General features: G+C 45.9%; 5 protein-coding genes across 10 annotated transcripts; 3 read left to right on the top strand and 2 right to left on the bottom strand.

Annotated features, from left to right (window-relative positions):
* Nucleotides 1-310: 310 nt before the first annotated feature.
* LOC100830235 (protein DECREASED SIZE EXCLUSION LIMIT 1) lies at nt 311-6,859 on the bottom strand. The gene is made up of 13 exons (XM_003557084.4): nt 6,682-6,859; nt 6,531-6,593; nt 6,380-6,448; nt 5,901-5,957; nt 4,597-4,796; nt 4,260-4,315; nt 3,929-4,022; nt 3,238-3,304; nt 2,126-2,208; nt 1,913-2,004; nt 1,398-1,504; nt 867-930; nt 311-651 (listed from the first exon to the last, which is right to left on the bottom strand). The coding sequence occupies exons 1-13, from the start codon at nt 6,798-6,800 to the stop codon at nt 511-513; spliced, it is 1,212 nt and encodes a 403-aa protein (XP_003557132.1). The 5' UTR covers nt 6,801-6,859; the 3' UTR covers nt 311-510.
* A 298-nt stretch (nt 6,860-7,157) lies between these two features.
* On the top strand, nt 7,158-8,056 carry LOC100830542 (histone H3.3). Its single transcript, XM_003557085.3, has 2 exons — nt 7,158-7,320; nt 7,445-8,056. The coding sequence occupies exons 1-2, from the start codon at nt 7,249-7,251 to the stop codon at nt 7,781-7,783; spliced, it is 411 nt and encodes a 136-aa protein (XP_003557133.1). The 5' UTR covers nt 7,158-7,248; the 3' UTR covers nt 7,784-8,056.
* Nucleotides 8,057-13,291: 5,235 nt separating this feature from the next.
* On the top strand, nt 13,292-14,248 carry LOC100829931 (histone H3.3). Its single transcript, XM_003557083.4, has 2 exons — nt 13,292-13,465; nt 13,592-14,248. The coding sequence occupies exons 1-2, from the start codon at nt 13,394-13,396 to the stop codon at nt 13,928-13,930; spliced, it is 411 nt and encodes a 136-aa protein (XP_003557131.1). The 5' UTR covers nt 13,292-13,393; the 3' UTR covers nt 13,931-14,248.
* A 610-nt stretch (nt 14,249-14,858) lies between these two features.
* On the top strand, nt 14,859-18,856 carry LOC100829624 (barley B recombinant-like protein D). Of its 6 annotated transcripts, none has more exons than XM_010229760.3 (3): nt 14,859-15,259; nt 16,663-16,775; nt 17,543-18,856. In XM_010229760.3, exons 2-3 carry the CDS (start codon nt 16,707-16,709, stop codon nt 18,455-18,457), a joined length of 984 nt encoding a protein of 327 aa, XP_010228062.1. In that variant the 5' UTR covers nt 14,859-15,259; nt 16,663-16,706; the 3' UTR covers nt 18,458-18,856. The 6 variants fall into 6 exon arrangements, with proteins under 6 accessions (XP_010228062.1, XP_003557130.1, XP_010228061.1 ...); XM_003557082.4 differs by having other exon boundaries at nt 14,859-15,264; XM_010229759.3 differs by having other exon boundaries at nt 14,859-15,342.
* Nucleotides 18,857-21,289: 2,433 nt separating this feature from the next.
* On the bottom strand, nt 21,290-22,391 carry LOC100829023 (peptidyl-prolyl cis-trans isomerase CYP18-1). Its single transcript, XM_003557080.4, has 2 exons — nt 22,165-22,391; nt 21,290-22,082 (listed from the first exon to the last, which is right to left on the bottom strand). Exons 1-2 carry the CDS (start codon nt 22,165-22,167, stop codon nt 21,603-21,605), a joined length of 483 nt encoding a protein of 160 aa, XP_003557128.1. The 5' UTR covers nt 22,168-22,391; the 3' UTR covers nt 21,290-21,602.
* Between the last annotated feature and the right edge of the window lie 87 nt (nt 22,392-22,478).

Raw genomic sequence — 22,478 nt, 5'->3', positions numbered from 1 at the left:
GCGGGGTTGCTTTTATACGCTGACGGAGATCTCACACGCAAAAGGCAGCCAAAATTTTGGCGAGCGATTTCCTCGCCCTCATCTCGCCCACGCATCGCGATTTCCGCGTCCTCGTCTCGCCCACACATCGGCGAAAAATGCGTTGGCGTGCTGCCAAATTTGGTTACTTTCCAAACTAAAGCCAAATAGCGAGGGCACGCCAATAAATTGGTAAGGCCAGGTTTGGTGGTAATCCAAACAGCCCCTATATGTTGTTTCGATTCCCTGACGATGAAAGTGCAGTCGCTCTAGAAGTATTAAACTAGACTTATTTTGTTCCAGAATTGGAGAAGCGTTTGCAATGTTATGTCGATTATATTCTGTTACTTGAGATGATGAGTTCTTCCAATCACATCGATGTATGCGGCGACATCAAAATTATAAAATTACTCGCTCCTTTCTCACGATAGCTTATAATGCTAATACATTCACTATGTCTACACATTACATCGCTGCAATACCTGGGTAAAACTAACATGAGACCTCATCCGTTCGTGTGATGTCCTCTTTGCTTGGTGTTTTGGGAGGATAGAGCTCCCACAATGCAACCATGGTATCCGCCGAGCAGGAGGCCATAAGTTTGCAGTCAGGTGAGAAGGTCACCGCATTACACTGCCAGCAAAACAAAAAGGCATAAAATTACACGCTGCGCGGAATTTGAGAAGTAATCGAGCCGATTAACGATCTTGCGACCCTATATTCCCATTTTAGTATAAGAGAACCGATAAGTACAGCCTTCATGGATTCTGAGACTATCTGAGGGCCCAAGGGAAGACCAAGATCGATGGTCTGATGTTCTAAAAAAAAAGGTGAACAAAGCTGCATACCGTAGCACTGTGATACTTCAGCACGGCTAGAGCATTTCCTTTATTGTAGTTATACACTCGAATCCTGCAAATGATTGGAAACATGTGAAAGGGTACACAAATGCAACTACTGCAAACTTAGATAAACAACTCAAATCACACTTGCACGTAGACGTCGTCTAACTGCTAAGGTGGCCCAGGGCAGAAACCATGGAGGTTTGGTCAGCAAGCCTTGCACATAATCTCTAGGCATCCATGGCAAGCTGCAGGGTGACAACCTTGGAAGGTGTAGTGTGTGAGGACGATGTGGCACGGGGAGGTGGTCACTTAAATGTGAATGTCAATATGTGATGGGTGCATGCATGGATCTCTGGCAAGACTCCCTGGGTAGAACTCCACTGAAGGGATATACCTACCACTAAGATAGTAGTATAATCAAACCAGATATAGCTACTAGCTACTGACTTGGGTGAGCTGATTTACAAAGCCACTGAGTATAGGTTATACTAGCATCCTGGCTCAGCAACAAAAGCCAAGAATGGGAAAGCAAACCTGTGATCCCAACCAGCGGCTGCTGCAATCTTGTTGTCTGCACGGATTGCTATACTCGCTATACCCGGCCGCTCAAGTTCTATTTCGTTTCTGACAGTAAACATGCCCTGTAATCATAAGAAAATTACATGTCACTGGTGATGCTTGTGATGGACTGTCGAATGTTTTCATTACAATCCTAGAAATAGAAAAACCTGCGGAATATAAAAACTTCGTTTATATGTAGATCTCCCTCCTTATGGTATGAAGAGATTCAGGAATCACAAGACTACATGGCATGCCACTACCAGGTATGTCAAGCTATTAAGTCTACCTTATGGTATCTTTATATAGTCATCACGAGTTTTTCTTGTTGCACTATATCAGTGTGATAACTGACCATTTCTATTTTCTTTGCACCCGTAAGGAAAACTGAACATGCAACAAGATTCTTACACCAGCATGAGTTTTTCATGATGACGATATAAAGATTGTTATATAGCAGGAATCAGAAGACACAATGATTGATGGCACACCTTTTGATGATCGAGACTGAACATGGTTACTTTACTATCAGCGCCTCCTGAGATCCCACCATTGCATGATCCATCAACAGCAATGGACAAAGCTGCACACCTGCATCTTATTAGATCAATCGTTTCATTCCATCGAAGATAGAAGGAACTATTCGTGAAAATGGCAAGTTAAACAACTAAAAGTTATAAAGCTGAGAGGGGGTAGCATCACACCTGATTCTGAATGATATTTCACTGAAGATAAAGGTGACCCAGGCTTCCGCACATCCCACCAACGAGTGCTTCCATCTTCATAACTGGTAGCCATAAAAGAGAGGTTTATCGATAAACATTAGTAAATTATATTAGTTGAGCAGGAAATGTTGAAATATGTCAGCGAGAACTAGCTGACATTAAGCAGAGAAATGATGTTAAATAAAATTGTCTGAGGAATTTCCGTCGTGAATAAAACATAGAAGTCGCTTTAAATACCGCAGTAGCATAGATAGGAATTTTTTCCCGCATGAGTACTTTATAGTAATAGAGATGATTGTATCATATCTAGGTCCAACTATTGAAGGTCAGATATTATTGAGTTGTGACCATGAAATCAAGAACGAGATGCTTATATGCTACTAAAGCTCATATGTGACTGGTCGACAACTCACTACGTCTAAATTCTTGAACAAATGGATTTAAGCAGAGTTATTTTGTTGCTTCAAATCACAACTAATTCAATTGAATAAGTGCCTTAAACTCCTTACTTGTAAGCTGACCAACTGAACATGCATCAGCAATAACATTTAAATCTGTGCTTCACAAACCTCTTGCAAGAGCAAGATGCAACAATGGTTTAACACATTGTGAAGCAGGGAGGAATATATACTCTGTATATAGTCATCTATACACTTCACATAACAGAATCACCACACGTGCAATATTGATCTAGTATAACTACTGAAATAAAGGGCAAATATGTGAGTGGAAAGATGATTTGCAAGAAATATAATCAGGCTAAAGCATTTGAATACCATTGCCATCTGATTTTTACTAGCCAGATAAAATATGAGATGTACTCCCTTATGATTTTTTTTTACGTGCGAGCGAGCATGTGTGCGAGCCAGCATTCCCAAACAGTCAGAAATGAGCCACAGGATAAAAGAGAGCATAGGTCCTGGACATTGATAAAAGGACCAGATTCACATTTAACCCACTTGATGTTATTGACCTAAAAACGAACTTCATTCTTTCTTTTTTGGTACACTAGGTTGTAGCATACTTAAAGTGCCTTGCAATATTTGTTACAAACACATTGCGCTTGCAAAAAAGTTGATCTGGGTATTAACCTTGACAAAATATTCACATAGCCTGCAGATTCACATGGGATGAAAGCTTGCACAGCCATGCATAGACCTACAATCAACAGAATTAAAAGGCTCAAGTATATTACTTACAAGCATAAACAGTAATGCGGTCAAATATCATCAAACAATTTATGGGGAGTTTAGTGACTATCCTGCAGATGCATACCATCATACTAACTCAATAGTTATAGACAACCAATTTATGGAGTGCATTATCTGTAATAAGCAAGCAAACTACAACAGACAAGCAACAAGCGAGAAATTAAGAAATGAACAAGATTGGTACGATCTCATAGTATCATGGAAGAAGGGTTAATCCTAAAATCATATCTACACATCCTAGCTTCAGCGATACCAGAAAGGTTACTCGACTTGCAATGCATACATATCTCAGATAATGACAGGAGTTCGTAACTTCCTTGCTAACTGAGCATTATAGACTTGGTATACAAAAGGTGACAAGAATAGCGGAGACTCCTGGGATATAAACGTACTAATACTCGAAGCCGTACCAAATGAGATATCAAGTTGCTACAAGATGTCAATACTACATTCAACATACACTTGATATTTTGTCGAAGACAAGAATAACAAGAAGTCAAGAACTATAGCTGGATCCCGCAAAAAAGAAAAAGAAAAAGAAAGAACTACAGCTAGAGTGCTGAAGACGAACCTCTTTGCTTAGTAGGGTGATCTGTCATATTAGCACTGGATGTTTGAGGCAAACACAATATCTTCCTTGAACTTTTAATATCCCAAAGTGCAACCTGTAGGTTATGTTTTGAAGTTACAGCATGAAAGCAGAGGTAACAAAATAACTAAATACTACTAATTGACAACACACACGTGCGTGCACACAAATTAGTCCAGCTACCTTCTCTCTATTGCATTAGATCATACAAATTTCAAAGCATTATATTATTTCATACATTATTTCCTCATACTAGCCAAAAAAAGGAAGTATAGTCCCCGCAAAAAAAAAGGAAGTATAGTTTAGAACTAACCTGAGAAGATTCTTCACCGGCGATTGTAATTATATTTTGCACATCAGAGGAACTACCTAGCAAATCCATAATAAAGTCAACAGTGAAGAAAGAGTTATCTGACAACATTTTCTTTAGTGTATGGTTTTTCTCTCAATGAAGCGCCATATTTGAAAGTCAACAATCAGTATACCAGTATTTTCTTTACAGTGGGGCCTTTACTATAAATTAAGTGAATGGAAATGCTAGATATTTCCTACTTACCAGAAAGCAGGCAATTCCATAATAAGTTGATAGTGAATAAATTCATAAAGGATTATGAGGTCATGTGCTGCGGATTGAAATGGTCGCACATTACCTTGTTCATATTCTTGGGACCCCTCTGAAGGATTTGCACTATGTGATTCTGTATTTACTTTAACAACTACTCTTTGTGGCTCAGCATCACTATTTGTGCCGCTCGAGCCAAACTGTGTGCCATATGTCGAAGAGGGACCTTTAACCAATGACATCTTACAGAAATGGTATGTACTTGTTTTGATTGTAAATATGGGCCTCCTGCAAGAACAAAAAAAATGAATTTGTAAATTCCATAAGAATTCGTACAAGGCGCATCAACCGCAAAGCCTGCTAAGAAGTATCCTTCAAGACTCTCTTTATCTTTACAAATGCTTCACAAGAAAATATGTAGAGGTGCGCACGCATCTAGACCTATCATAAAGTGAAAATTTATACTCCCTCCGTTCCAAATGTAGGGCATACAAGTTTTGTTGACCATCAAAATTTCTAAAGTTTGGCCAAACTTATAGTAAAAAAATAGTTTGACAGTCGATAAAAGTTATACGCCCTACAGTTTGGAACGGAGGGGGTAGGAAAGACCGAAAGGGAGAAATCTTGGTTCTATAAATCACCAGCTAATATATGTAGAAGTTATTCATAAAGTTACCACTACAATTTACAAATGAGGGGCATTAAGAGTTGAGAGTATCATGTGTAACTGCAATATATCATCCGCGAAAAATAAAAAATAGTGACATAAGTTCTTAAAACAGTATAGTGTGTGCCTTCGCAACAAGCTATAATCAAGAGAAATAGACTGTCAGAAACATGAATAACCTAATTCAGATTAAATGTTACTCGGAACAATATCCAGATTTTGCTCATTGCCAACTGAAATCGTGGGTGCTTGCACTGAGTTTGCCAGCAAGAACAATATCATCATTCATAATCAGACCAACATGGTAGTTGGATAACTCTAATCATATTAGAGAATGTGACTCCTAGTATAATAGTGACACTTCTGGATATATTACTGTTACATTTACCTCTTGATAGGAACAGGAACATATATGTTCCAAACAGGATGAGGGTGACAGAAACAGAGAGTTGAGTAGTGGAATTAACTAAGCAGCTGAACTTTTAGAGGCCAAAAGGTGGAACACCAAGGTGGCTGGGAGTTGATGGGCTCAAACCTAATGATAGTTGTCCTATATTCAAGGATATAAACTGTCTTGTAATTGTATAGGCTTCTCTTCATGCTATGTACGATTTCTAGTATCTGATGAAACATCCTTGCGTACATGTTTATTTTGCATCTGTTTAAGGAAAACAGGTATCGACTTATGTTGAGAAAAGAACTATGCCAACTCTTGCAAGTCATACCGTGAGAGCCCAGCTTCTTCAATAACCCAGCATTTGCACAGCCCATCCCTGCCTTGACTGTCAAAATCAGAAATAGGTATTGATCAAAGTTGAACAAAGACCATCACCATGGATAGAAACACTCTGCTCAAGCCATAAAGCAAAAATCTCTTCCATCTACATTCTACTGACAAGTTGTGTACAAATGAAAAGTCACTTAGACGGCTCAGTATTTTATACTACTAAGAAGTTTAATAATTAATACTACGTCTAGTGCAATGCCATTTCTACAAAACGATGTTCTGCAACTGCAACTCAATCCTCAAATGTTACAATGATTTAACAGAGCCGTTTCGAACATATCAATCAGATGTTTATCCACCATAACTACGAAAACTTCTTATCGCGCAACAAGGTGAACTGCATCCATGGCTCCTAGCATAAGCTATTTTTCAGATATCCAATAACACTTCTAACGAAATTCACCTCAATTCACTCACCTAACTATCATATTTCCAAGTCCGGAGCTAGCAGCTATCGAATACACACCAGCCGCCCCGCCATGAGCCCTGCAGAAGTACAATATCACATACCATAACGACAAACCTCCAATGACCGAATCACCAGTCAGCTGCAGGAGCAGAAGTTTACCAGACCGAGGAGACGGTGCGGTGACTCGCCGTATCCCAGACCCTGAGCTCCCCGTCAGCCGCGCTGGACGAGTAAAAACCAGAGACCAATCATATGCGCTACTGTGGATGATAAGAGTCTCAGAGAGGGGTTCAGGGTTTAGGGGCAGTACCCGGAGAAGAGGAGCGGTAGCGTGGGGTGGAAGCAGGTGTCGTTGACGGCGGCGCGGTGGCCCCGGAGCACCGCGACGGGGTCCGGCGACGGGCGGCGGCGGTGCTGCTTCTCAGCCATAGCGTCCGCCGGGCAACCCAGAACAGAATCCAGGTTTTGTGTCAACGAGCGCCTCGGCCCACAAAGCCCAACCCAGGAGAAAGCAACCTAGTAAGGCCCAGTCTCTTCGAAAGCAACCCATCAGACCCATCACAAGAGGAAACAGCGCTGTAGCGCTACTGCCAAGTCACCGATCCGCGCCTCCGATCATACTGGCCAATCAGGGACAATCACGCGGATAGTGTGTTTCTTTGGAACGAATCCTGGCCGTCGCACTGGATCGTCATCCCGAAACCTTTCCGCCAACGGTCACCGGGAACCGCCTCGTTCCACGCGTCTCCTGCGCCCTCCACGCGCCTATATATGTCCCCAACCTCCCTGTCTTTCTCTCACTATTAGACTTTTCACCTCAGACGAAGTTTCGAATTTCCCAAATCCGGAGCAGAAGGCAAGTTCGAATCGAGGAGCGATGGCCCGTACCAAGCAGACCGCCCGCAAGTCCACCGGCGGCAAGGCCCCCAGGAAGCAGCTCGCCACCAAGGTTCGTCTCGTCGCCTCCTCTATTAGCCTTTTACATATTCAGATCTGTTGCTTGTCGATTTTGAGATTTAGGTGTTCAAGTCTGGTACGGTTTTGATCGATATTGGGTTGAATCTTTGTTTCAGGCGGCTAGGAAGTCTGCGCCGACGACCGGCGGAGTGAAGAAGCCCCACCGCTACAGGCCCGGGACGGTGGCGCTCCGTGAGATCCGCAAGTACCAGAAGAGCACGGAGCTCCTGATCCGCAAGCTCCCCTTCCAGCGCCTGGTCCGTGAGATCGCCCAGGACTTCAAGACCGACCTCCGGTTCCAGAGCCACGCCGTGCTGGCGCTCCAGGAGGCGGCGGAAGCCTACCTCGTCGGGCTCTTCGAGGACACCAACCTCTGCGCCATCCACGCCAAGCGCGTCACCATCATGCCCAAGGACATCCAGCTCGCCCGCCGCATCCGTGGCGAGCGTGCTTAAGCAGTACTCTCACCGCCCAAGATCTCCTTAGCCAGTCGGGATTGGGATCAATTCGTCACCGGCCAAGTTTGTTGATCCCCTTCCCGGTTTAGTACCTAATTGCTTTGTTAGCCCTGGTTTATGTGTAACAGAATAGGGGTTGGTATAAGACTTTCTGTATTCTGTTTGCGATCCAGCAAACATATGTCGAAGACTATTTGGTATTGTTCGCAAATTGTTATGAAGTAATTGCGTCTATTATGTGATTGATGATTCTAGCCTTACTTGCTGTAACATGTTTGATTCCCTCACTTTGATCCGCTGTGTTTGGCCCTTGCCTTATCCTGAACCCTAGCAAGTAATTCCGTCTGTGTTGTGTAGTTGTGTTGGCGTGGCCTGTTTCGATGGTTCCACTGCCAACTTGGTCGTTGCCGTGTTACTGGCGGCTGCGTTGTCCCAATCACGGTGGTTGCTTGAGAAACATTTGGGTGGCTCGGTCGACACGTCGTGACGCTGACATTTCTTGCTTCACCGATGGATGAAAGTCACGCCCTGAGAGTCATGTGTTAATGCTTTTTACTTTTACTACTCCCTCCGATGGTATTTTTAATTAATCAAATTCAGAATCCATGGGACGGAGGGAGTAAACAAAATCGAGCAACTATGTCAGTGGATTTGATGGGCAAGCTATAATATGGAATTTAAACAATATCCGTATGACTTAATTTTGTAATGCTGTGAAAACAGATAATTAGACAATTAATTTAGTGGATTTTTGCAACTTAAAACTTTTTCAAATTTCATGCTTCAATTTTATCGATTCATATATTTGTTTTTTTAATGTACTCCATTGACAACATTTTAAATAAATTTGTTAACACATGTTCTGTTCTTCACAATTTTGCAAAGTTTATAATAGCAGTGTCGTTTTCGATAGCAGTGTCGTTTTCGACCAGCAGGTCAATCGTCGCAAGCTATTACTTCTTGAATATGCATGGGTGTTGTTTTTTTGCCGAATCATTCCAAAGATTTAGTAATAACTGGCACAATGCTCGTGGCTTTTTAAACATTTGCACATAAAAGTTCATGTTTATAAAAAAGTCAACAGAACATAATTTGGCATTAATCAAAATGCACGAAACAATAATGTGTATGAATCAACGTGTCATTTACTTCATAACTGTTGTCTGCCTAGAAGGGTCATGATAGAAAGTTTTTATAGACCTAGCATTTTGAAACCATGAACAAAACATAATTGAGAAACCATATGCATTCATACTTATCTAAAATAAGTTAGAAAAACCAAAGAAAAACCATTTCATTGTTACTGCGATGTCTTGTGTTGTGTTTCGTACTGTCAATTGTAATTTGAGCGGATCTTTTTCATCAGGTTAACTCAACCGAAGAAATTGCACTCTATACCATCCAACGAAGAAAGTTCCGCAGCTGTAGCTCACGCAAAACGTAAGGCTCCAGTGAACGACGGCCATGACTATAGACCACAGATTCAATAACTAACACTAAACTGAACATCTAGTAGGTTCCCCTAGAAGAGAGATTTTTTAGGGGAAAAAATTATGTTTTTTCTATCTCGCCGACAAAATGGCCCACATGTCAGCGACACTTTTCTTTCCTTGCCTTTTCCTTGTGCGGTTCTTGCTCTGCCCATCCCCTTCCCAGCGAGGAATCCCCGGCTCGCCGATCACACCGAGGCGCCGCCGTCCGTGCGCGCCTCTGCCCAGAGCTACCGCCGCTCGCGCGACCTGCCTCCCGTGCGCTCCCGTGCGCGCCGCCGCCGCTCTCCCCTGATCTGCCCTTGACCGCGCATGCCGCTGCTGCTCCCGCCAGCCCGCCTCACTGACGCTCCCGCCCACGCGCGCCGCCGCCGTTCCTCCTGTGCACGCCCGCGCATCCCCACCGTGTCCGCGTGGGAGCCCGTGGGGTCTGGGCTGATCGCCGCAGGCCTCGATTCCGGCGAGAACGGAGTCAATGAGGGACCCAGTGGGGCGGGATAGTCGCGGGAGGAAGTTGCCCATGGCGGGCGGCCACCGTCAGCGCGCGTCGAACAGAGGCGAGAAGAACTGAGGGACCGGGGGACTCGGAACCGCGGTGGCGGTCTGCGGGAGGCTGTAGGGGAAGAGGGTCCAGCTGCACAGCGAGCGGAGGAGGAGATTTGGCAGCGACAGAGGGAAGCGGGGGTGGAGCGGCGGGCGGAGAGGAAGGCAGGAGGAAGGTGAGGGGGATACAGGAGAGAAAATTACGCAAAATCATCACTGCGACAACCTTATATGAAAACCATATTTTTTTAATTTTTTTACGAAGTACCACCGCATTTGAGCACATAAGTACTCCCGAGCACCGATTACAAGGGGGTCCACATGTCAGTGCTAGCTTGGCGTCACGGTGGACAAGGGTCTGAACCGGTCTTCCTGTCTCTCCATCGTATACGACCACGCTGGCTGCAATTCCTCCTCTTTGTCCACAGTCGCGCTGCATGCCGCGTGAGCTCTCATCTACGCCGGACTGCCCGGTCCATGACCATGGCCCCGCCCCATGCCGGCCAGGAGCTCTCCTTCCTCGAGCTACCAATCACCTGGGAAGAGCTTCTCCACACCGGCTAGCTCCTGGATGGAGGGCCGCAACTACTCCGTCGAGCGTCCCTTTTTCTCCCTCGCTCACCGCCGCGTACACCTGTCGCTGGACATCGACTTCCTGCGGTAAGAAGCGCCTGGCATACAGAACATGATCCTCGCCGCCTCCCTCGTGCGCTGCGACTACGACGTCGACCACATGTCCGTCTCAGTTCTGCTGCTTGCTGCTCATTTCATCGAATAGCTTGTGTGCATGTGTGAATCCACCGTGAAAATCATTGAGCGAGCTGGGCTCTGCACTAACAACAGATGGTGAGCTCTGTTCCTGCGCCAAGAAGCTGAGAACCTCAGGGAGCAAATTCTCCTTCTATGTCCACATGTGCTCATGGGCTCCCTCCGCGTCCGTGACATCGACTCCCGCATCGTAGTAGTCCTCTCCTCCGGCCACACCGATGTAGTCCACTCGTCCTCGCCACGTCCGACGACCTCTTTGTGGCTGACGCCGTCGACGCCGGGGCCCCGGACTCGCCGCTGCTCGGCCTTCTCACGGTGGCGGACAGCTCGTCCCGGACTGGGCCGGCGCTCACGCTCCAGGACGCGCGGAGCAGGATCATCTTCCCCACCTCCGGCCAGAGGCGCCGCCGCGCCGTCTCCCCCCGTCCTTGCCCCTGTCTGCGCCTGCAGGTCCGCAGCGGAGCTCCTCCACAACCGCCGCTCGGACTCGCCGGAGAACGCCACACGGTCACATGTTGTGGGGCGGGGCTCTAGCTCTACCTCCAGACTCTGTTAGGTATTGCGGCGGGATGGTGGTGTGGGGATGGAGCAGGAGCCGACCCGCGCCACGAGCTCGGGTTGACGCCATCGCCGTCGTGTGGAGCTCAAAGCACTCGCCATTGACCGCGATGACCGTTGCCGCCAGGAGTTGCATCGGCAGAGGACCAGTAGCGGATTCACATGTGGGACGGCGTCGCAGACGAGGCCGCCGCCAGGAGTTGCGCAGACAGAAGGACCAACAGCGATGGACTGTCTTCGTGAGGGAAAGAGACAGGTGCCAGGATGGACCCAAGAGTGCGCCAAGCTAGCACTGACATGTGGGCCCCCTTGTCAGGTTTCGCATCAAAACATCATCAACTACCTAGTCAATGCTCGGGAGTACCTATGTGTTCAAAAGCGGTGGTAATTTGTAAAAAAAATTTAAAAAAGTGGTTTTCCTAGATATGTGTCTCAAATGTGGTGGTTTTGCGTAATTTCTTCGATACATGAGGGAGCCAGCGGCCACGGTAGGAGGAGTGGAGGCAGGGCAAAATCCGTCCGTAATGTGGACTGCAAGTTGATTCTCTATAAACCAAAGGACTAAAACGTAAATTTGCCTGACGGACGACGATGAAGGAAGCACTCCTCCCTTTATATTAGATGTAGATTTCGGATCGTTAGAATTTGTTCCCTTAAGACATATGTGAGTGTGTTATTTTAGTCAGGGAAATGTATGCCTAATGCTAGATTCTTAGGTGTATGCACAAAGAAAATAGTCATTTTTCTTACGTGCTGGCATGAAAAAGCTCTAGTAGGATTCTTGCTCCATAATTATCATTTTGAGATGTGGAATTTAATTCGTCATGTGGATCTATGTAACTATTGTCTTGTTAAGGATGACATAATTAATCTAGTTGTTATACCTACAATGCGATCGACATTACAATATATATTTAGTAGATTTTATAATTTGGTTTTCAATCGGAGAGGTCAAAGTAAAGTCAAGCTATTGCTTCCGAACTTGTTGAAATTACATTTGTGGAACAACTTCTTTGGAGAGTGGACAGAACATGCCTTGAATCTTGCTAAGAGACCAGTTGGCCTTTAGACATATAGTTACATTAAGTTGATACCTAATATATTTTTTGAAGACACGGTAGTGAAATCGATCAAACTTTAATTATCCGAGAATTTATAGATTGAAATTTAGTTCTATACAAATTTACTCAAACTATGACAAATTGACAATAGGTTTTTTTTTACCAAGTACAGATTGAAAATAGTTGGCCCTATAGAGTTGCACGCACCAATCGGTTTCAATTGCGTTTGACAAAACTTTCTATCTTCATGTCGAACCGGTCCGAATTGCTTGCATCTTCTTGATCTGGTCTTTAGGTGCGCGTCAAGGCCCAAGAAACATTTCATAAGTCGTTAAAACTTGAAAAATTGATGATTTCAATATTATATCCACCTTCAACCCTACAAGTTTGAAATCAAAATCTAACTCACATTTGAAATGCAAATTTTTTTCGTGAGCTGAGGAGCGTAGTTACCGGTTTCAATAATGATGAAACCTAAATCATGGCTCAAGTTAAATCTAAATATAATTGAGAATTTGAAATACAAATTAAACTGATGTCTCGAGAACATAATAACGGGCAAATCCTATAGCAAAATCTTGCCGTTGAAGAAGTGAAGAGCAACCACTAGATCATGAGGGCTTTGTGTTGGTTGTAGGAAACGGTCGAAGCGAACGAGGTGCTTGTGTCTTGCAACGTTAATTATGAGATTTCTTTTTAGAGGAATTGTGACATTATCTTAATGTCAAGTGTGAGTATTTCAAATCGAGAAGTCTAGCGAACTGTCAATCTTTTTTTTAAGAGGATAGCGAACTGCCAATGGACTCAGCGACTTAAGCGCACTTCGGCCCAGATACCAGCCCAAGACACGTAAATGTACCAGTCGACAGCCTAATATCCCAATGCCACGTCACCGATCCGCGCCTCACTGCTCTCAACCAACCAGAGCCGAGCACACGGATCGTGTGCTTCCTGCGCGCAAACCCCAGCCGTCAATCTGACAAGCGCAATCCCGACTCCTTTTCCCGAACGGTCACCGCAAACCGACCTCGGACCACGTTTCCCCGCCTCCCTCCCACAAGCACCTATAAATACACCCCCACAGCCTCTCCCTCTCGTCCCACTATTCAATTCACCGCCTTCGAGACTTTGAGCTCAACAACAGAAATCCGCAGCGGAGGAAGCCAGGTTCGAATCGAGGAGCACCGATGGCCCGTACCAAGCAGACCGCCCGCAAGTCCACCGGCGGCAAGGCCCCCCGCAAGCAGCTCGCCACCAAGGTTCGTCCCTTCTCCTTCCTCCTCCTCGTGTTTCCTTCCCCCCCCCCCCCCTGTTCCGTTCAGTTCCGATTCGATCTTCCGTGCGATGGTCTCCTGATGGGTTTCGCGATGTTTTGTTGTGTTCAGGCGGCGAGGAAGTCGGCGCCGACGACCGGCGGCGTGAAGAAGCCGCACCGGTACAGGCCCGGGACGGTGGCGCTGCGTGAGATCCGCAAGTACCAGAAGAGCACGGAGCTGCTGATCCGCAAGCTCCCCTTCCAGCGGCTGGTGCGCGAGATCGCGCAGGACTTCAAGACGGACCTCCGGTTCCAGAGCCACGCCGTGCTGGCGCTGCAGGAGGCCGCCGAGGCGTACCTCGTCGGGCTCTTCGAGGACACCAACCTCTGCGCCATCCACGCCAAGCGCGTCACCATCATGCCCAAGGACATCCAGCTCGCCCGCCGCATCCGTGGCGAGCGCGCCTAAGCTGGAGCTGAATTTCCCTCCGCCGCCGCCGACGACTAGCAGGAAACCTGGGATGGAAATCGTGATATGATTGCCCCCGCCGCAAGCTAGTTGATTAGTACCTTTTATAGATTTGTGTTAGGTCGATTATCGTCTTCTCTTTTTAGTGTAAAAATCTCGTTGGTTACATCTTACAGGACAAATCTTAGTTTTTAGTTGCTGTTCTTTCGCTTCAGTGTAACCATTATACCTATTGATGCGTGTTCGTGATAGTCACTCCTGTAATCCTGCAATTCTCCTGAAGTACAAGTACAGTACATTGGTCAGTTTGCTGCTTTCCATGTAATCCTGCAATTCTGCTCGTTGTTGCCGATGATCGAACGTAGTAATGCTGATTAAGCAATCGGCAATCATGGATTGGTTCATGGTTAAATAAAACAATCGAGTCACGGGATCAGTTCATTGAAGTAATAATCTCGATCGGTATGCTGCCGTTCTTCCATTCCGAACCACTTCGCTATTACTGCTGATAGAGGGCAATAATACAACACTCTGAATTCTCCAACAGCCACCTGTGAATGTAGATGACGCAGTTGATCATCTAGTAAAGTTCAGACCAATGCATTGTTCGTAGCCGTATCTGTCGGAATTTTTTTATTCTGTAGATACACATTGTGTTTCATGTCCATACAACACTTGAGATCAATTGTTCGTAGTAATTCAATTCCCCTGGCTTGTTTCCGTTCGACTTTAAATTCCCATCTTTCTTCCCTAGCTGAAAATTTAGTTCATTCCTCCGTCGAAAATCCAAACGCCCTCGGATCGGAAATCTTCGAAACGGAAGCCTTGATTGCCCTCCCTCCATCGATCCATCTCTCCCTAGTGGGTCCCGGACGCAGACACACAGCAGCGAGAAAGCGCAATAAAAAAACGTGTGCCCATGCTGCTGTGCTGCCACATTGCAAGCGACAGAAAGACCAGCGAGCGTGTCCCCTCTTCCTCTTCCTCTCCCCGATCCATCCACATCTCTCTCTCCGCTAGCCTCGTCTCCCACTGACTTGTGGGCCCTCCTCTGCTTCGTCGACGCTCGGCCCATCCACGCCGCCGCTAGTGCCCGCCCCCTTGCTCACCCCATCCACCAACAACAACAAAAAATTCAGAGAGAGAAGGGAGGGAGAGTGAGCGGTGGTGGCGACTAGCTCTCGACCCCATCCGTCTCGCTCGACGGTGGCCTTTGTCTTCGTCGTCGGTGTCGCCATCCCGCCACTGGACGGTGGGCCCCGCCGCCTCCTGCTGCTGCTGCCCAGATGGAAGCCTCCAGGAGGAGAGGGAGCTGCTGCTGCTGATACTGTATGGTTAGCCTCTCCCTCTCCTCACGCTCGCTCTCTGGTCTGGAGCAGTCCCTCCCCCCTCTCTGATAACTACAGGAGGAGGTTGGTTGGTTGTTCGTTTCCCCCCCAACAAGAAATTTATGTGCGAATTGAGGGGAAGGATTCTTCAGAGAGAGGGAGGGAGGGAGGCAGGCCGCATTGGATCGGCGCGGCGGATTAGTGGATTCGCGCTGCCGCGGCCGCGGTGAGTGAGTGCGCCGGTGGGTGATTGATCTAGGGTTTAGCGGCTCCGGCCGATTCCGGCTGTTTGAGTGGTTCGTCTCTGGTCTGCGTTTCGAATTAGACCCACGGACATGGAGACGAGGTTTTTTTTTTTTTGCGAAGGGACATGGAGACGAGGTTGATTGGGGTTCCGGATGCGTGCGTGCGTGGGATTTATTAGAGGGTGAAACCGAATGCCTGCTGCTGCTGGTAGCAGTGCTTTGCTTAGATGCTGCGAATCACTCACGCATGCATGCGCAAGCAATCGAGGCATTTGAGTGTTTTTCGAGCGCTGTTTGCTTCCTGTGGGAGTAGGTACACAACTTGATTTTCGGTGCTCTAGCCGGCGACCCTGCTTTGCTGATGCTCCATGTGTGAGTGTGTGACTCCGCCGGCTTGTGTTAATCCCTTGATTTCTAGCCAGCAGAAGTATCTGGATAGAGTGTACTGCCACTTCCAATGGAAAGCATTATGTGTTGTTGGGTTCCGTGAGACTAACCTGATTGTTAGTGGGTTTCGGTTTGGCTATTGAGCACTCGATTCAGGGTCATGTTCATAACTCTTTACCAACCTGATGTTTCGAGGGCAGTAACTTACTTGCTGTCTCCTCCTATTTGCCTAGCTAGAGATAGAGATCATACCTCTGGTGATTGTGTGTCGTATCGTTGTGCAACTGTTATAAGGAGCATGTGTTTGACCATAACACCTCCGCACAAGAGCCATAAAACAGCTAGACATCAGTGCTGCTAGGCTGAATTGCTCATGTGCGGAAAGCCAGAAACTATGTGACAAGTTGAGTCCCTGCAGTTTAGGAGGTCCGTATTGAGACGCTGGCTCTGTTCTGAGGAACTGGATATGGAATCAAATTTCATGAATGGATAATTACTCTTCTAATGCTTTTTGTTGAATGCTAGCCGACTGACTTGTTGCCTTCTCTTACACATTGGGTAAACTCGTATAACTACTTCATCGCCCAATTGTGCTGACATATTTTGTTCTCATATCTATCTCAGTTTGGATTGACAAATATCGTTATCTCAATACTAGGTACCTCTCTTGAGCCCTAGTGTAGCGACTAGACAATCTAGCTAGGTTACTCTTAGACCCACATTTTCCCTGCAAATATGCTGTGCTGCTGACTTTTACTGTTCTTATTTGCAGGTGGTTTCCTAGTTGCCCTGTTTCTCCTAGCTGCAAATGTAATAATGGACAACATTGGACATAGGGAAAATGGGAGGCAAAGGCCAGACCAATATAAGGGACTTCATACCCAGGTCTGTGTAATTCGTGATGAGTTCTTGTGCAGAGTTTTAGATTTATACATGTTTCTTTGACACATGAAAGAGAAAGATACACTATGTGTGAGTAATTATGACGCAGAACATTGATTTAATTTCTCTTGTTCCAGTAAGCATTAGCCTGTAACAAACCTCCATTAAGGCTCATATGGTATAGACGAGTACCTGATGTATACCTATGCATTTTAGACTGAAAACAATATTATTCGGCTTGATGAGAAAGCTAAAATTCTGATTACGAAAGGCGAGCAAAAGTGAGGGTGGATAGATAGGATTTTTCCAGCAAAACTCATTAGAGAAAAAGTATGGGTTCCTGTACAACTGCAAGAGTTGAAATTTGTTCTATAAACAGTATGCTGGTCCTTGCTTGTCACTCTTTGTGTCCTTTATATAGTATATATACGTAGTATCCCCGAAGTTTGTCCAAATTGAGGAATTGTCAAACTGAATAGCAGAATTTCACCTGTTCAAGGCAATAAGCTATCGAAACAAATATCCCAGGCCTATTTTATTATTTTCTGTTGTTTGTTTTGATCTCTTAATAGCTGCCGGGCAAATGGTACATATGAACAATCATGCACGAGAATTATGACAAATGCCTAAAATTGCCTTGGAAATATGCAGCATTTAACTTTACGTCTACTGCTTGCATCAGACTTGTGTCTTTCTGACGATAATTAACACAAAGACTTGCTCTCTGAAAGAATATGGACCTTATGATATATATCTGCTCTATGTTTCAGTGGATGATTCCCCAAAGGCAAATGAAGGACCACCACAGTATGAATCTCCTGGCACTTATGAGTGAGAGGGACAATGCCATTATGGAAAGAGATCATGCTCTGGCTGAGAAGAAAGCTGCCTTGGCTGAGAGGGACATGGCGTTCGCCCAGCGGGAGTCTGCAATGGTCGAACGGAATGCTGCAATCGTCGAACGAGACAATGCCCTTGCTGCACTTGAACTAGCTCGTACAAATGGATTTAATGTGAATAACGGGAACGGATTTCCCGCAGGATCCCTCAGCGGAACAAAGAATTTCCACCACCACGACCAGCTTTCCCATGCTCAATCATCGCCACGTCAACTGGCAGATTCTCCATATGATCACTCCAAGGAAATGCACATATCAGAAGCATACCCTATCTCAATAGCCTCAGGGAATGCTGGAAAGATAAAGAGGTCAAAGAAGAATAGTTCGCCTCCAATGAAGAGGCCATCAGGTGTGCTCCGGAAAACAAAGAAAGCCACTGGTGATTGGAGGGATGTCGGAATGTCTGGTGGCGGCGAGGATCCTGCTCGGGAGTCTGTGATGAAAAATGAATGGAAGGACCAAGACCTTGGTCTGAACCAGGTCGCATACGATGAGTCAAGCATGCCCGCGCCTTCCTGCTCCTGCACGGGTAAGCTCCGCCAATGCTACAAGTGGGGGAATGGTGGGTGGCAATCGTCCTGCTGCACCATGAGCATGTCCATGTACCCACTCCCTGTGATGCCTAACAAGCGCCATGCTCGCATGGGGGGAAGGAAGATGAGCGGCAGCGCGTTCACAAAGCTGCTCAGCCGACTAGCAGGTGAAGGGCATGATCTCTCAACATCTGTGGACCTCAAGGACCACTGGGCTAAGCATGGCACGAACCGGTATATCACTATCCGGTAGCTCCCGCATGATTCAAGCTCAAAAGATGGGAGATCGATCAGCAAAGGTCCTGCATTCTCTGAATCCTACCGGGGGAGGTCAGCCTCTGTAATGTCAATTGGTTTCTGGTGGATGCAGGTAGAATCTTGTGTTTTGCAAATGCTGTAGGCCCTCCCTCCCTCTTTTGTACTACTCAGCATGGAGTACGTCGCTGCAGCGATGTTCAGTGGGAATGTAACTGTAGCAAGCCCGTTCATCGCCGTATAGTTTGACGACTAGATTCAAGTGGTAGTAGTAGTAAAATGACTGGCGAATACCTGCTAGTGTTCTAGACTCCTAGTTCTACCATCAGCCTTGCAGAAAAAAAAAGGTGAAAGTTCAGACATGCAAATGTTTTTCCCTGCTTCATTTGTTTTTAGACAGAGATTGCCAACGCACAAGGCCGCTGCTGCTACGTATCACATCAGTGTACCAGGTGCACCATCCCTCCAAGATTTCGAAGGACATCAAGCAAAGACCTCAAAGCAGCAACAGATCTTTCTCACTTCCACAGCACTGGCTCACCCACACGAGCAATGTCATAATGTACAGAGCTAGGTCAAGGGGGATATGATACCGTAGTAGCACATACTTCTATTTCAAGTTTTCAGAAAGCAATTGTGCTCAGGAACCTCAAGAAAGAACAGCAACTTAGCACCTAGCATATCACACAAATACATGAATTCTCCTCAGACAGAACCAACGTATGAAACAGAGAGAAAGACACATTGTGCTAAAAGTTTCTGACTCTCGGCCTCTCCTGCTCTTGTTGCATAACATCAATTCGGCGCAGAACTCTTGAATTCCGAATAAAAGTTCCAGGGTATCTCGATGTCATTTTGCTGGTCAACTGAAGCAGAATACCGTGACATCTATAGGAAGTTTGATATCAATGTGAAACAATTAACCAAAGGAGAGATTAAACAACAGCAATAAGAGTGAATGCTAAACTAATTTTCAACTGCAGAACACCTTCCAAGCTCCAACAAGTTTAACTCAAATATAAGAGAAGCATTTTTAATCCATAATAACCCCTCTAGGCTCAGCAGTCAGCACAGCTTTTTACAGCAGCATTCCAGACTCGACTCTGTTTGTTGGAAGCCAAGCATTAACATCAGCCAGTTTCTCCATGATTAGATAATCAACTGCTTTAGTTCTTAACTCCAGATTTTTGTTTCTCACATACAAGATAACTCCAAGCACAGTTGGGTATAAGAGTAAAATAAAATTACATGGTAGTAAGCAGAGGCTAGCCTGATAGAAGTTACATGCTCATAAAAATTCAGTGTTATTTTGCAAGAAACAAGGGGGCACTTCTCCGTTTGGATATGACAGCAAGGCAATAATGCACAAAATTGACATGCATCAGTTTTCATCTCATTGTGCGTTATTTCTTTTAGTTTGCAGGCACGACACACACGACAGTGATATAGGTTATGCTTTTCACACGACAACCTTGATGACAGCGGTGGTGATTATAATCTGGCATGTTCACAGAAGGCAAATTGTTCTATTTCTTGCTGACTTTTCTTTTTCCATTGACAGCCCTCTATATGGTCTTGATTCTAAACGAGATTCTACGAGTTGGCTGGGTACCATTTGCGGCTACTGCATTTTATCTTACAATTGTACTTACTTTGACTTTCAGAAGAAGTAGAAGCAGCCACCATGATTGATGATCAGGCGGATTACCTGAAATATGCATCTTCAGCAGACTTAACAAATGGCATCCCACCAATTGTACGCCCTCGTGTTCCACAAATGGTTTATATCCGTGACATAATGGTGTTTGTCACTCTGAGGATTCTCCCAGTGAAATCTGTCTTTCCTGAAGACCGTTTCCTCGGGCAAACTAGAGTCTGCCCATGCTTACAGCTGCATAGGCAAATATGGCTATATGGACAACCGTGACATGGAAGGTGATGGATGACACCCTCAAGGAAATAGCTGAGAAAGATGACAAGATTGCGCTGATGAACTCTGCTTTGACAAATTGATCAGCCTTACTCTATTTTGAAAATGAACACCAGGCAGAACTTCTTCAACTGCTTTTTCATCAATAACCACCTCAAGTTCCTGCAAAGGAATTTCAGGTCCAACATCTCCAGTCTAAAGATAGCTCCTGGCAAAACCTTACAGTATGAGATTTTAGGCACAAGTTTGAAAGTTATGTTAAGGAATTCATCATGGAATCTGGATGCGTGATCTTTGCAGCAGTCTGTAGCAATAGTAAACTTGTTTAGATATATTTTTCTAACAGCTATCATGGTCAAACTCTGAGCTGTATCAAAATTAGTCTGAGTTCCGTATTTATTCACAGAGATTCTCGTTGTTCTATCTCTCTGTTTGAAGCAACAAGAAGCTATCGTCATTTTTTAGCTCAATTTTGCATCCAGAAATGTGAAATGTTGGTCGGAAAAATAAAAGCAAAAGGCACTGGACTTCACTTGATTAGAGCATCACCATAGTTTATGAAATCCATATTTGTCCTAGCATGCAAAACATTTACAGTAAATAACCTGAATTTTGTCATGTATGATTTTGAGTCCTCTGGATTTTATTATTTTATAATTTTGATAGAATGTTACCTATGGGACTCTCATAATCCAAGCAAGTGTTAGTTGCATAAGAGGGAGAAGCTAGATGGCAGAAGAGCTTACAGTAACAAGATTATTAGAGGGTGACATAGCTAACTAATGCCAATGGTGAACCACACCACACTCCACAGCTGAAGACCACAGCTCAAAGTTAAATCATGTAATTCTGGAACCAATAACAGCGAATCATTATTCCAACACAGTTTAAAAGTCACAATCAGCAAAAGGAATGCGGAGTCTGAAGATCATCAGAGCATTGAGCAAACACTGCAGCTTGCTGTGTAACAACATTTTACAAAGTAGATGAACAATCCCGAGCAAGTAAAGCATTTAACCAAACACTTGTAAACATCAGTTACCACACCAGTGTACTAGCATGTAAAATTCAGGTAAAGGATGGTATTGCAGAACCAGACAGACAGGTTCCAATTCCTAGATTAGCCAAGCTCCTACAACAGCAAGAGAACTAGAGAGCAAACAGAGGCATGAGCAATCACCAGCCAGGAAGGAAGCCTTGCTTGATTGCCCCCTTATCCGGCGAGGGGGTTGGCGTGGACGGTGACACGGTTGAGCCTGATCTCGGCGAGCGGGCGGTCGGCGGGCCCTGTGGGCGTCTTCTCCATGAGGTCGAGCACCTCGAAGCCATGGATGACCTTGGCGAAGACGGTGTAGTGGCCGTTGAGGTGGGGCTGCTTGGCGTAGGTGATGAAGAACTGGCTGCCGTTGGTGTTGGGCCCGCTGTTGGCCATGGACATGATCCCCCTGGCGGTGTGCTTGAGCGACTCGCGGAACTCGTCGGCGAACTTGCCGCCCCAGATGGAGGCGCCGCCCTTGCCGGTGCCCGTGGGGTCGCCGCCCTGGACCATGAACCCCTTGATGTTGCGGTGGAACACCGTGCCGTCGTAGTAGCCGCTCGCGCACAGCGCCAGGAAGTTCTCCGCCGTCCGGGGCACCTGGTCGCAGAACACCTCGCACTTGATGTCCCCCAGGTTGGTGTGCAGCGTCACCGACTGGCGGGGAGGAATCCGGCAACTCGGTTAGGTCAGCACGAGAAATATGAGAGGGGGAGAGCGGTGGAGATCTGGGACTTACCATGGCGTCGCGGCGGAGCGGAAGGGACGGCGGCGGCGGCGGCCGGCGAGACAAGTCGGCTGCGAGATGTCTAGACCAGTCGGGAACTGTCTGCTCTGCACGGCGGTGGTTTCGCGGGTTGGGTTGGGTTGAGCCGACTACGTTTTGATGGGTCGCGGATTTACTAGGCTTCGCGAATTCGAATGAATTTCCTTTTCTACAAAAAGAATCTGAATATCATCCAATAGTTTTCCAGGTCACAATCTATAACCAATCTGTATGCAGAAACATAATGATTGATGCATATATGCTTGTTCCACAAGTGAAAAGAATTT

The sequence above is a fragment of the Brachypodium distachyon genome, chromosome 1 (assembly GCF_000005505.3).
Source record: "Brachypodium distachyon strain Bd21 chromosome 1, Brachypodium_distachyon_v3.0, whole genome shotgun sequence".
NCBI lineage: Eukaryota > Viridiplantae > Streptophyta > Magnoliopsida > Poales > Poaceae > Brachypodium > Brachypodium distachyon.
The sequence above is the reverse complement of the archived record's forward strand: the minus strand, read 5'-3'. Positions and strand labels throughout refer to the sequence as shown.